The sequence below is a fragment of the Ailuropoda melanoleuca genome, chromosome 10 (assembly GCF_002007445.2).
Source record: "Ailuropoda melanoleuca isolate Jingjing chromosome 10, ASM200744v2, whole genome shotgun sequence".
Taxonomy (NCBI): Eukaryota; Metazoa; Chordata; class Mammalia; order Carnivora; family Ursidae; genus Ailuropoda; species Ailuropoda melanoleuca.
Genome location: NC_048227.1, coordinates 106,461,004 through 106,472,950, shown reverse-complemented (window position 1 = coordinate 106,472,950; position 11,947 = coordinate 106,461,004). Strand labels below are relative to the sequence as shown.

Here is an 11,947-nt window from a genome sequence, read left to right as displayed (position 1 = left end):
TGTGCAAGACCAAGAAAGACTTTGGGAAGCAGGAAGTACCAGTCATTCACCTCTGGTTGACCTTGGCTCTATGCACAGCAGGAAGCAAAATTAATGCTGGCTTGTAAAGTGCCAGATGTTTGAAGACATACATCCCCATACTGACCAACCCAGCAAAGAGTAAAAGAGACATACAGAAAAGGCATAGAAGAAAATCTTCCAACTAAATAATCATTGGTTGGCCACTAAATTATATTGATCCAGGTCTGACTCATATGAAGCCAATTTTAAAAATAAAAATGAAGATTTTTAAAAAAAGTTAATGGAGAACTCAGTTGCTGTATATATCCAATATATACAATATTATATATATAATACGTCCTTTGCATTTAAATATACAGAATCTATAGAATTAGTATAGAAAACTAGCTAAACAAGTGAGCTTCAATGAAGAAAATCAAATTCAGCAACAGAAACAAACCTTGGGGTGTGTGTATGTGAAGGAATCTAATACTTGATTTGTTATTGTCTAAAATGTTCAGGTTTCAATAAAAAAGTATGTCTCATACAAAGTAAAAGAAAGCATGCCACATTCATAGTCAAAAGAACAGGTGACAGAAAATGTTCCTGAGGAACTCAGATTTGGACTCAGTAGACAAAGAGTGTTTAAACAATTAAAGGAAAATGTGGCTACAAGGTCTTACCAAAGAATATCAACAAAGAGAGAAAAATTTGTCTTCGGTCAGGCTGCTATAGCAAAGTACCCATAGACTAGATGGTGTAAACAACAGAAGTTTATTTCTTCAGTTCTGGAGCCTAGGAAGTCCAAGATCAGAGTGCTGGTAGATGAGGTATCTGGTGAGGACCCTTTTTCTGGTACATAGATGGCCCTCTTTTCATTGTACTGTCCACGGTGGGGGGGAGAACACTTTCTCTTGTTTATAAGGGTATCAATTCCATTATGAGGGTTCTAATTATGACCCAATTACCTCCCAAAGATGACAACCTTTTAACACCATCATGTTAGGGGTTAGGGTTTTGACTTATAAATTTGGGGGCACACAAATATTCATTCTATAGCAAAAAAAATATATATATGTATATATATATATATATGTCTGTATGTATTTCAAATAGAAATTTGGGACTCAAAAAGTAAATAACTGAACTAAAAAAATTACTAGATGGTCTCAATACAGATTTGAGCTATTAGAAGAAAGAATCTGTGAACTTGAAGTTCTGTCAATAGAGATTATAGTCTGGGAAACATAAAGAAAAAAAGAGTGAAGAAAAATGAAGAGAGCCTTTGAGACCTGTTGGGCCCCATCAAGGACACCAGCATGTGCAGAATGGAATACTAAAAGGAAAAGAGGAAGACAAGGGGTCAAAAAGGGCCAGAAAGAATATTTGAAGAAATAATGTCAAGAGATTCCTTGAATTTGATGAACAAAATGAATCTACATATTCAAGAACCTCAATAAACTCTGAGTAGAATAAACTAGACCTAGACACATCCTAGTCAAATTGACAAAAGTCAGAAATAAAGAATCTTAAAAACAGCAAGAAAAAAATGACTTATTACAAACAAAGGCTTCTCAGTAAGGTGAACAACCGCTATTTCCAGGACACAGCAGGCAGAAGACAGGGGGTGACATATTCAAAGTGCTAAAAGAAAAAAGAATAATAATTGAGAATTCCATTTTCAGCAAAAACTATTCTTTAAAAACAAAGGAAAAATTAAGCCATCTCAGATAAACTTACTTGCAAGCCTGCCCTATAAGAAATGCTGAAGGGAGTCGTAGGCTGAAATTAAAGGACATTAGATAACAGTTCAAATCCATATGAGAAAAGAGCACTGGTAAATGTCAATGAGTATACAAGATTGTATAAATGATTTCCTTGTTTTTAACTATTTGTTCTCCAATGAGATTGACAACCTTGAACTACAATGATCAAAAAAATAAGAGAAAAGACTCAAATTACTAAAATCAGGAATGAAAGATGGAACATCCTTACTGACTTTACAGAAATAAAAAGGATTATAAAGAAATACTATGATCAAAGCAGACCAACAAATCAAATAGCTTAGATGAAATGCAAAGATTCCTAGAAAGGAAAAAAAAAAAAACTGGCTCAAGAAGAAATAATCAGAAGAGAGCAATCACAAGCAAAGTGATTGAGTTAGTAAATAACAATCTGCAACAGAGCAAAGCGTAGGTCAGCATGTCCTTCACTAGTGAACCGCACCAGACATTTAAAGATTTAATACCAAACTTTCACAAAATTTACCAAAATCCAGAAAAAGAGGGAATGCTTTTTAACTCATTCTGTGGCTGGTATCACCTTGATGTCAAATCCTGACAGCTATCACAAGAAAAGAAAGACAACAGACTAATATCACTTATGAATATAGATACAACATTTCTGAACAATATACCACCAAACCAAATTGAACAACATACGATGACTAAGTTGGATGTGTCACTGGATAGGAAGGATGGTTTAGCATCTGAAAATTAATCAGGGTAATACACCATATTCACAGAATATGAGAAAATTGAGATGAACATCTCAATGGAGATAGCAAAATCATTCGACAAAAATCCAACATACTTTTATTATAAAAACACTCAACAAACTATGAATAGCGGGAACTTAATTAATACAGGTCATCTGGGAAAATCCCACAGCCAATATCGTAGTTAATAGGGAAACACTAAATGCTTTCCCCCTAAGACCAAGAACAAGACAAATACGCCTTTTCTAGCTACTTCTATTCAACACTGCATTGAAAGTTCTAGCCTGTGCAATTAGGCAAGAGAAAGAAGTAAGAGGCATCAAGATCAGAAAGGAATATGTACAGCTATGTCTACTGTCAATTATATGATCTTCCATATAAAGAAACCTAAGAATTCCACAATAAAACTATTAGAAAAAATAAGTTGGGCTGTGTTCAAAGCGATTAAAAAACGGGCAAGTGATGTGAATAGATTATTTATCCAAAGAAATGGCTAATATTTCTCCAAATGGCTAAAGAACAAATTGAAAGGTCTACAACATCAGAAGTCATTAGGGAGATATCAGCTAGAGTCACAACGTGATAGCACTTTGTACACACTAGGATGGCTGTAATAAGACAGACAGACAGACAATACCATCTGTCAGCTGGGTCGGGGAGAAACTGAAACCCTCCCACATTGCTGGTGGGAATGTAAAATGATGCAGTACTTTGGAAAACTGACAGTTGTCAGAAGGTTAAACATAGAGTTACCAGATGGCCCAGAAATTCCATTCATAGGTATAGTGGAAGAAGCCAGCCACAAAAGACCACATATTGTATGATTTCACTTATGTAAAATGTCCAGATGACACATAGAGAAAGTAGACCAGTGGTTTTTAGGGCCTGGGGGTGGAGGAGGGATTGGAGAATGAGGAAGCGTTTTTTTTTTTTGGGGGGGGTGGGTGGGTGAAACACGTTCCAGGGGGGACGGTTGTACAATGATGTGAATGTATTGAAAAACCACTGAACTGTACTGTTTGAACAGGTGAATTTTACGATGTATGAAACATATCTCAATAAAGGGGTTTAAAAATTTAAAAATTCAGAATCTCTGGATCATGTTGTCTTCCTTCCTCATTTCTTTTTGATATACAGAGTATATCATGCAGGTAATCACTTAACTTCTGGTGAGGATTGGTTTTAAGCGTTGTTCAGGCTGGTCTGTTTCAGCCTCGCTCTTATTCTGGGGAGGTGGCCCTTCTGGTGTGTTTACTAGGACTCTTCCACCTTGACCCAAACTCCAGTCCCTGGTGACTTTCTGTGACATTTATCCCACTGAGTTAAAAATGGCAAATACTGTGGATAATGGTGCTGGGGGGCTGTGGAGCCTTACCTTGTTCTGCTTCCCTTCGTGAAGGACAGAGCCACTCGATTCTTTCCTGTATCAATGACTCTCCAAAGTTTTTTAAAGCATTGTTTTCTTCATTTCCCCAGATTTTATGTTTCCTGCAGGAGGGATAATAACAACCCGACTCTCTATGACAAGAAGTGAAGATCCCTCTGCAATGACTGCTTTCGATGTAGAGAATCTCCAGGCCCCTGTAGCAGACGCTGTTTGTGTTGGCACACCAGTCTGCCCAGGAGCTGGGTACATTTCACAGACCCCTGGGATTCCGTTCCAACCCTGAGACTTGAGTGGGAGCTGCCAATCATAGCGGCCCAGCCCCCGGGCGAGCAAGCAGAAGCTTTCCTAGGTTGGAGCCACAGAGGAACCTCTCTTCCTGTGCAACCCCTGAAGATGTGAGTCTGGGAGATTCCAGAAGGTGCTCTTCCAGCCTTCAGGAAAAGGTAACTTGTGAAAGGAAAATATGGAGTTGCTGTACCGAGAGGAGAAACACAACGAAAGAAGCCCCAGAGCCATAGAAATCTCTGATTTTTATTCTTCACGAATGACACTCTTTCCTGTGTAGTTAAACCAATAAATTTGTCTTACTGCTTAAGCTAGTTTTTTTTGGTCCTAAGAACTGAGGCTTTTGATCCGTAGACCACATGGTGACTGTTGTGTTTCTTTCACATATGGTTTCAGAAAATACAGATGTATATGGCTCTTCTGCCCAAGGTTTGGGGATCATTGATACAGGCAATGGGGGAATTAGAGTATTATTTATCAAGAGAAACCTCTGCCTGGGTCTAACTCAGAAAGCCAGTTTGGGTCACAGTGCAGCACAGGAAATAGGAACGAATCAGAAGTCGAGGAAAGAATCGAAAAGCTCAATGTAAATTAGAGAAATAACAAACCGGGAAAGTGTAAAAGATAGGCAAGTGAAGGAAGATGGGTCTGAGAAGCACTAGGAAGGAGGACTGAAAGGGCTTTGAGATAGGTGAGAAAAGAAGGATGAAATAAGAATTCATAATTTCAGAAAATGCCAAGAGTTGTGCCTGGAGGGTAGGATAAAGGAAGAAATGTTTTGTGTGTACGTCCTGGGGATCAGTTCTTGAAAATGCTGGTGCAAACCACATTTCACCCTGTTGCTGCAGGGTCTAATCACGGACTCGAGGCCCTGGAAACAATCAGAATCCAGCCATCCTTTGTTCTTTCCCTGTTCTCGCTCTTCGATCAGTTCACTGGGATCGCTTTAGCTCTCTGTAGGTTCTGAGATGCTAGGGATGTTATAACCACTCCTATCTGTGACAATGGTGATGTAACATTGGAACTGATGCCCAGCTTCTTGGCAGGTAGCAAGCACTTCTGGAAGAATACTTGTGTGTCATGACGTGATTTCCCTTCCTTTAGAATGAGGGAGCAGTTTTAAATTCCTGCACATAGCAGAATAAACGTGTTGATTTTTCTAATCACGTTTTAAATAATAAAAGAAGAAACAAAAGCATGTATCAATAAACAAATGAAACCATTTCTTGATGAGCTCAGTGTTAGAACAGTGACAAAACTTTGACTGAAAAATAACCAAGCTTCTTACAGGTAACAGTATCCAACATGTTTCGATTCTTATTTTGTTGTTTTTCTCTCAACTTATCTATGTCCTCAGAAATTGCATCCTCATGCTTTATTACGATGAGAAGAAATATTTCTGAGATGCGTACCGCTGCGCTCTTGAACTTGTGACATTTAAAGGCCAATAGAATGCTAATGTGACTAATAAAACAGAAAAATGGTTTTATAACAGGTCATGTGATTATCTTGTTTCTTGTTCACTTGTCTTTTAAACTGACTAAACTTGACAACTTAGTTTGTAAACATTGAAATAAAGCAGCACTGCACACTCAAACTGAAATAGCAGTACAACAAAGGCCTCTCAATAAACAAGTTGTCATATTCTTCTTTTTTTGTAAAGAAAAAAATCTATCAGGAGAGAGGTGAAGAGTGTGTATGTATGAATGTGGTGGTCTCGAATGATTTTTGGATTACTCTGGGAGGCAAGAGGGTACAATACAAAAATAATCCTTCTTTGGTAATTGATTTTTGTACTTTCCTTTGAACACACAAAATTGGTTTCAGGGCTGGCCTGTTACAAGGTACCAGTGAGCAAGGATATTGATAACCATAGTACATGAACTCTGCAAGCTATCCGTGGCCATTTTACCCTCAGTGCTTACATTTGGCATATTAAAACCAGGTCTTGGTAGCCACAATGTGTGTTTGAAGCTCAAAATCAGAGCATTTGGTCTGTCAAAGGCAAGTGTACTTAAGTGGGAACACTGAGTAAGGATATTTGATATAAGGATAGTCTAGAAGTTCTAGGACTAACTATAGTTACTTTCGCTAAAGACTATCTTAGGGAGAAAAGATGGGGAAATCCTTCATCATTCATGAGCTCAATAGGTATTTTGGGGCTGTATGATAGTCACCAAACACTTGAACAGGGTGGGAATGAGGCCGTGAACAAGAGCTTGTCTCTAATCTTAGGAATGGCTCTTTAAAAAGGAGCAGCAAGGATGAGCAGACCCCATTGACCTTGACCTCTTTTCTTGCTGGTGCTCTCAGCCAAGGATGAGACTCGAGCACGCTCCTTAGGACATGGAAGCCAGCTGATTACGAGGCGTTATTTAAACAAGGCAGTGAGCCCTCCGGCTTGGCAGAGGGGGCAGGAAGCCTGGGAGCCTTCGGAAGGCGGCCATCTCGGCATGTGGCGCCATCGCTGTTTGTCCTCTCCAGATGCTCTCTGCTCCTTCTCCGCCCTGCGTGAGCTCAGGAGGCAGCCCTGCGGGGACGGAATCGTTGGCATTCTTCCGGCCCTCAGGTGGTCAGAAATCACCAGAGGAGCCTGCAGCTCGTTTCCCGGCTCCCTCGCCACCAGGTCCTGGGGTCAGCTGCATCACGGCCTGTCCGGACAGCCGCCTCCTGGAGTTACACTGGGCCTCTCCAGCTTAGGGTAACCGCGTCGTCCCTCCAGACCCAGAGTGGCAAAGCCTTCCCACTCTTGGAAGCCTCAGGATGACGCACCATCCTTAACCTCCCCACAGGTATTAACTGTCCTGTTCTGGGCCTCGTCTGGATGATCCCATCTGAGTGGGCCCTCCATCTCCTGCCTGACCCTGGCCGATACATAATACCAGATGCCAACACCTACTCCAAAAATCCACGCAAGGCGGGGNAGAGTGGCAAAGCCTTCCCACTCTTGGAAGCCTCAGGATGACGCACCATCCTTAACCTCCCCACAGGTATTAACTGTCCTGTTCTGGGCCTCGTCTGGATGATCCCATCTGAGTGGGCCCTCCATCTCCTGCCTGACCCTGGCCGATACATAATACCAGATGCCAACACCTACTCCAAAAATCCACGCAAGGCGGGACCCACGCACCCAATATGGCACCGTCTGATGAGCGGTCCTTGTAGCCTCCGGGGGCTCAAGTGGGTTTGGGGTGGAGTTTGGGTGTGGGCTGTGGTTGGTTTCGCTTCTGTATTCATTAAGAAAAGGACATACGTAGTAATAATTCACTAAACTTAAAATGAGGAAAAAAGCATGTTAATATGGTCTTTGCTGCTTGAGAGAGAGTGCCCTTGATATCAGATTTTTATAAAGCCTATTGAAGACCCTAAATAAATAAATTAATAAATAAAGAGGTAAAAAGAGCTCACAATGTGAGTATTAAAAACCTCTACGAAACTCTATCAATTTCCAACTTGAGATTAACATTTCAGTGTTCGATTTGAAATTTGGATGGATGGTGTTACAGATCAAAGGGGTATGCCCAGGCTAATTTGTCCATTACCACTGCAGTTGGAAGTAAGTCTTCCCACAATAAAGAGGTTTTAAATGCTTCTCCCATCACTATGAAGTGTGGAAGGTTGATATCGGCAGAGAGAAGCTACTGGTTTGGCAGAAAATACTAGTGTGGGGGCAAGTACGACAGGCCCACACTCTCTATTTCCGTTAACTAGTAAAGCCAGGAGCCAGCACTCTGCCGGTCACGATGTGGAGAGCGGGGTCTTAGTTGAACTACCTTTAAGGACTGATTTTGAGCGATTGGATAAAGTAAAGTTAACCACACGGGGCAATAAGTAGTAATGAGAACACTTAATTTCGGAAAACACAGAATAAGAGAAGAGTGGACACAGCGAACATGCCGGGAAGGAAAGAAGACCGATCTGATCTCTGCGCTCTTGCAAGAGTTGGCTCAGGGCTCGTGGGGCGAGTTGTAAGCTAGCCCTGTGCACCGGATATTTTCGCAGGAGCTCATGTCAGCAGTTTACATTGCTAGTGTCATTTTCAACTTTTTTCAAAAGTCATTTTCCCATCTTCAGAAAGGTTCAAGAACTCGGGGAGACAGTGCTATACACATGCTTGCACCTGCGCCTCTCCCCCCGTCCCACAGCCGTATCTAACTGTAGACGGGGAATGCTGCAGCACCGCATGGCTAAGTGCCCGCCCACCTGCAGGACGGCTCTAGGACTGCAGCCTCACCACAAAGGAGGTCCTTCCTGACCCTCATCCCTTGTCCCAGCTGTGTGGCCCAGGAGCAGATAAGAACTCCAAATGGGGTCATACATTCTCTTTACTGGGAATTTGAAATCGTGGCCCAGGGACAGTTGCTCTGTCTCTGTGACTGGAATGGAAGTGAGCATGGCCGCAGGGCACATGAAGCGTTCCACTGTGGCAGCCTGCCTACCCGTGACTCCAAGAGCAGCAGCACCCCTGTGCCCCTCCTTCCCCACGACCGTGGCCAAGGAGAGCCTGTGGGTTCTTGATGGTCAGAGACTGGGGAGACTGGGGATGATTTGTGAAGGAGAACAGGATTTTCACTCCATAGCCAGCTATTAATTCAACTCCAGGCTGTGCGAGGAGAAAGGAGTCTGGATAACAGAGTTTGGAGGACGAGAGAGAAATAGAAAACGCTGTACTTCCACAGACCACTTAGGGTTCCCAGAGGAAGGGAGTGGGATCCAGCATCCCATAATTTAAGGAGAATAAGAGAGCAGATGCATCAGGCAGAAAGATTCAGAAAAAGTAACAGGAAAATGGTGGGTTAAATGCAGCAGAATCTTGTCTTCTCTTATATCGGCACATGGCCCCGGGCCGGACCCAGGCTCCTTCTATGACATTGTGATGAATAATTTTATGTGTCAACCTTGCTGGACTGTGTGTCCAATTGTTTGGTCAAATGCCAGCCTACATGTTGCTGGGAAGGTATTTTAGACACAATTAACATTTGGTCAGTTCCTTTAAGTAGAGCAGGTCACCCTCCATAATGGGAGTGGGCCTCATCCAATCAGAAGGAGGCCTTGAGAGCAATGACTGAGGTTTGCCAAAGAAGGAGGAATTCCATTTCCAGACTGTGGAATTCTGTTTCCAGACTGTGGAATTTCCAGCCTTTGGAAATTGACTGCCTCAATTTCCAGCCTTTGGCCTCAAGATTGCAACATCGATGTTACCTGAATCTGCAGACCGCTAGCTTGCAGGATGGATTTTGGACTTGCCAGCCCCATGACTACATGAGCCAGTTGCGTATTGCTAGTCCACCGTGGAGAGCAGCAGCTATGACAACCTCTCCCGTACCATGGGAAGGACGGTGGGGCAGGGCCAGTGGTGATGGCATGGTGCTTCCAGGATTGACGGGCACAGCCATGGACCCTGACTCTTCCTGCTAACCGAAGTCCTTGTGCCCAAGTGGGATTCACAGTGTGTGAGGTAGGGGTTCCTCCTAGCAAAGGCCATGGCATAATAATGGAGATGCTGCTGGAACCTCACAGAGAATCATGGAAGTGCAAAACTAGCTCCTTGTCACCCACTGAAGTAACCTCCAAACACTGCCCACGCTGGAGGGACAGGTGACTCAGGATTTCAGACAGTGAGAATTATCAGGGGATACCAGGGAAGAAGCAACTATACCCTCCCTGTCCTCTCTGCCCTGGTCCATGCCATGATATCATGAAGGTCACCCCAAAGAAGGTGAGAGGAGGTCAACCATCGTAAGGATTGTGGCTCCAATGGAGATTGATTTGAAAATCTTGAATAGACTATTTACCCAATGACACTGAGTTTTGAACCAGAAATGGTTGCTAAGTGTATCTAATATTTTCACTGTCAGGGGACTCAGATCAGTAAGAGAAAGGAGGAAAATTGTATATTATTTTCTTTCTTTTTTTGTTGACATGAAATGACTTAACATCAAATTAACAATTTTAAAGTGAATAGTTGAGTGACATTAGAATATATACAATGTTATACAACTACCATCTCAATGCAGTTGTGAAACATTTTCACCACTTCGAAAGGAAACCCCGACCCTATTAACCAGTTGCTCCTCGTACTTCCCTTCCCTACCCCTGTTAACCACTAGTCTGCATTCTGTCTCTGGATTTACCTATTTCAGNAGCATTTCTAAATATAAAAATTTCAGATTTATATTTATTAAAAACAAAATAATATCAGTTCTGTTGGAGTAATCATATACACACCAAGACAAATATTTGCAACTGTGGAAACAGAAGTAGTGAACAACTTCAACTTTCTCAATATTTTAATGGCTTAAGTAATTTACTTCTTATCAGACTTTTTTTTGCTAGAATAGGCTTACTTAATTTTAAACTCAGATCAATGTGTTTGTTTTTTGTGGGTTTTTTTGCTTTTTTTAAAAAAAACAATATACTTATTTAAAATGGTAGGTATTAGGTTTCCACCAGCTAAAAAATAACATATATATTTGTCTAGATGTAGCAATTTTAAAAACATACAAATTCAATATGTAGTAGGAAAATATATAAAAAAACATAAGGAATTATACCTCATTAAAAAATATAAATGCACCTTCTGTTGATTATGACTTGAAAACTAAATATTCTGATTTCAAAGTAGCTTCTGTAAAATGTTGAAGTAGTAGGCATTGTTTGCTTTTCTAATATCATGAATAAATAAGAAGTATTTCTATCTCATTTAAACAGTCTTCAGTATTTCTTAGCAAAAATGTAGTATTATACATAGCATTATCCCATATTCAAGTTTTCATGTTTGAATTTCATTAAAATGTTTTCTATGATTTATAAGGACAATGCACACAAAAGTAAAAAGACGAGGTAAACATCTTAAATTTTTAAGAAATTACTTGAAACTTAATACTCAGATATTCTCAATGCCTAAGTTCTAGAATGGTGCTTACGAAGGTCCTCCATTAAAAAAAAAAAGAAGAAGGTCCTCCATAATGACGATGATATGACACATAGCTGAACCACATAACAGCAGGTTTCTTGGTCTTCTGAGTAGACAAATGATGAAATGATGTTCTTCCCTGTTATTACAAAACAATCATGAATAAGTTTTGCAAAAATATCGCTTCGCTGTGGGTTTACAGTAAGAGCAGCAACAGTGCCATTCAAAATTGCCATGCTATAGCCCAGGTGGAAAGAATGTCCAGTCAGTTTCTTGAACTTGGCAGGTGAAAGAGGAGTAGGAGGAAACATTCCTGGTTCAAAAGAGTCAAAATAAGTCACTGTCCAAGAAAAGCTACAGCAGGAGAATCCAGCAGACAGAGATATTATAAGTAGAGTCCAGAATCCTAGTAGCCCGGTGTCTATGTCCTCTTCAGTCTTTAAATTCTCAGCATGTAACCCTTTTACGATCAGGTAGGCGATGGCGAGGAGGATGGCAAACAGCAGCGAACAAAGAATTGAGAGGACCTGGACCGGCCACCGCCGAGCCTGGGCTCGGCCGCTCGCAACCGCAGAGAAAATGCCATTGCGCTTATCGAGTAGAACTGGAGACCCGTCCCCGTCCCGCGGGAGTAGCGCGCCCTTTCTGGGCTCCGACGACGCCCCGGCCGAGAACTCCGCCCGCAGGTCACGGGCCACTTGGTCGCATCCGTCCTCCTCAACCACTTCACCCTCACCCCAACTATGGCCCTGCGTGAAGGCGGAAAACGCCGGCCGGGAAAACGTGACAGAGGTGTCGAAACGACCGCGAACAGCAGCGGAGCGCCGCCCGCTCTCCACGAACGACATGGCGGGGGCTATTT

The 11,947-nt window shown here is 41.9% G+C and overlaps 2 protein-coding genes across 2 annotated transcripts in view; both read right to left on the bottom strand.

The window, feature by feature from the left end:
• Window positions 1-11,933, bottom strand: part of LOC117804228 (ADP-ribosylation factor-like protein 6-interacting protein 6) — a 60,280-nt gene extending 48,347 nt beyond the window's left edge. The window contains exon 1 of the mRNA XM_034670798.1: window positions 11,235-11,933. Coding sequence (XP_034526689.1) covers window positions 11,235-11,933 — 699 coding nt within the window. The remainder of the gene's footprint in view (window positions 1-11,234) is intronic.
• The window catches only part of LOC100470644 (ADP-ribosylation factor-like protein 6-interacting protein 6), a 37,064-nt gene continuing 35,438 nt past the window's right edge, over window positions 10,322-11,947 (bottom strand). Inside the window, exon 5 of the transcript XR_004628215.1 lies at window positions 10,322-11,224. The gene's annotated coding sequence lies outside the window, so the exon portion shown is untranslated. The remainder of the gene's footprint in view (window positions 11,225-11,947) is intronic.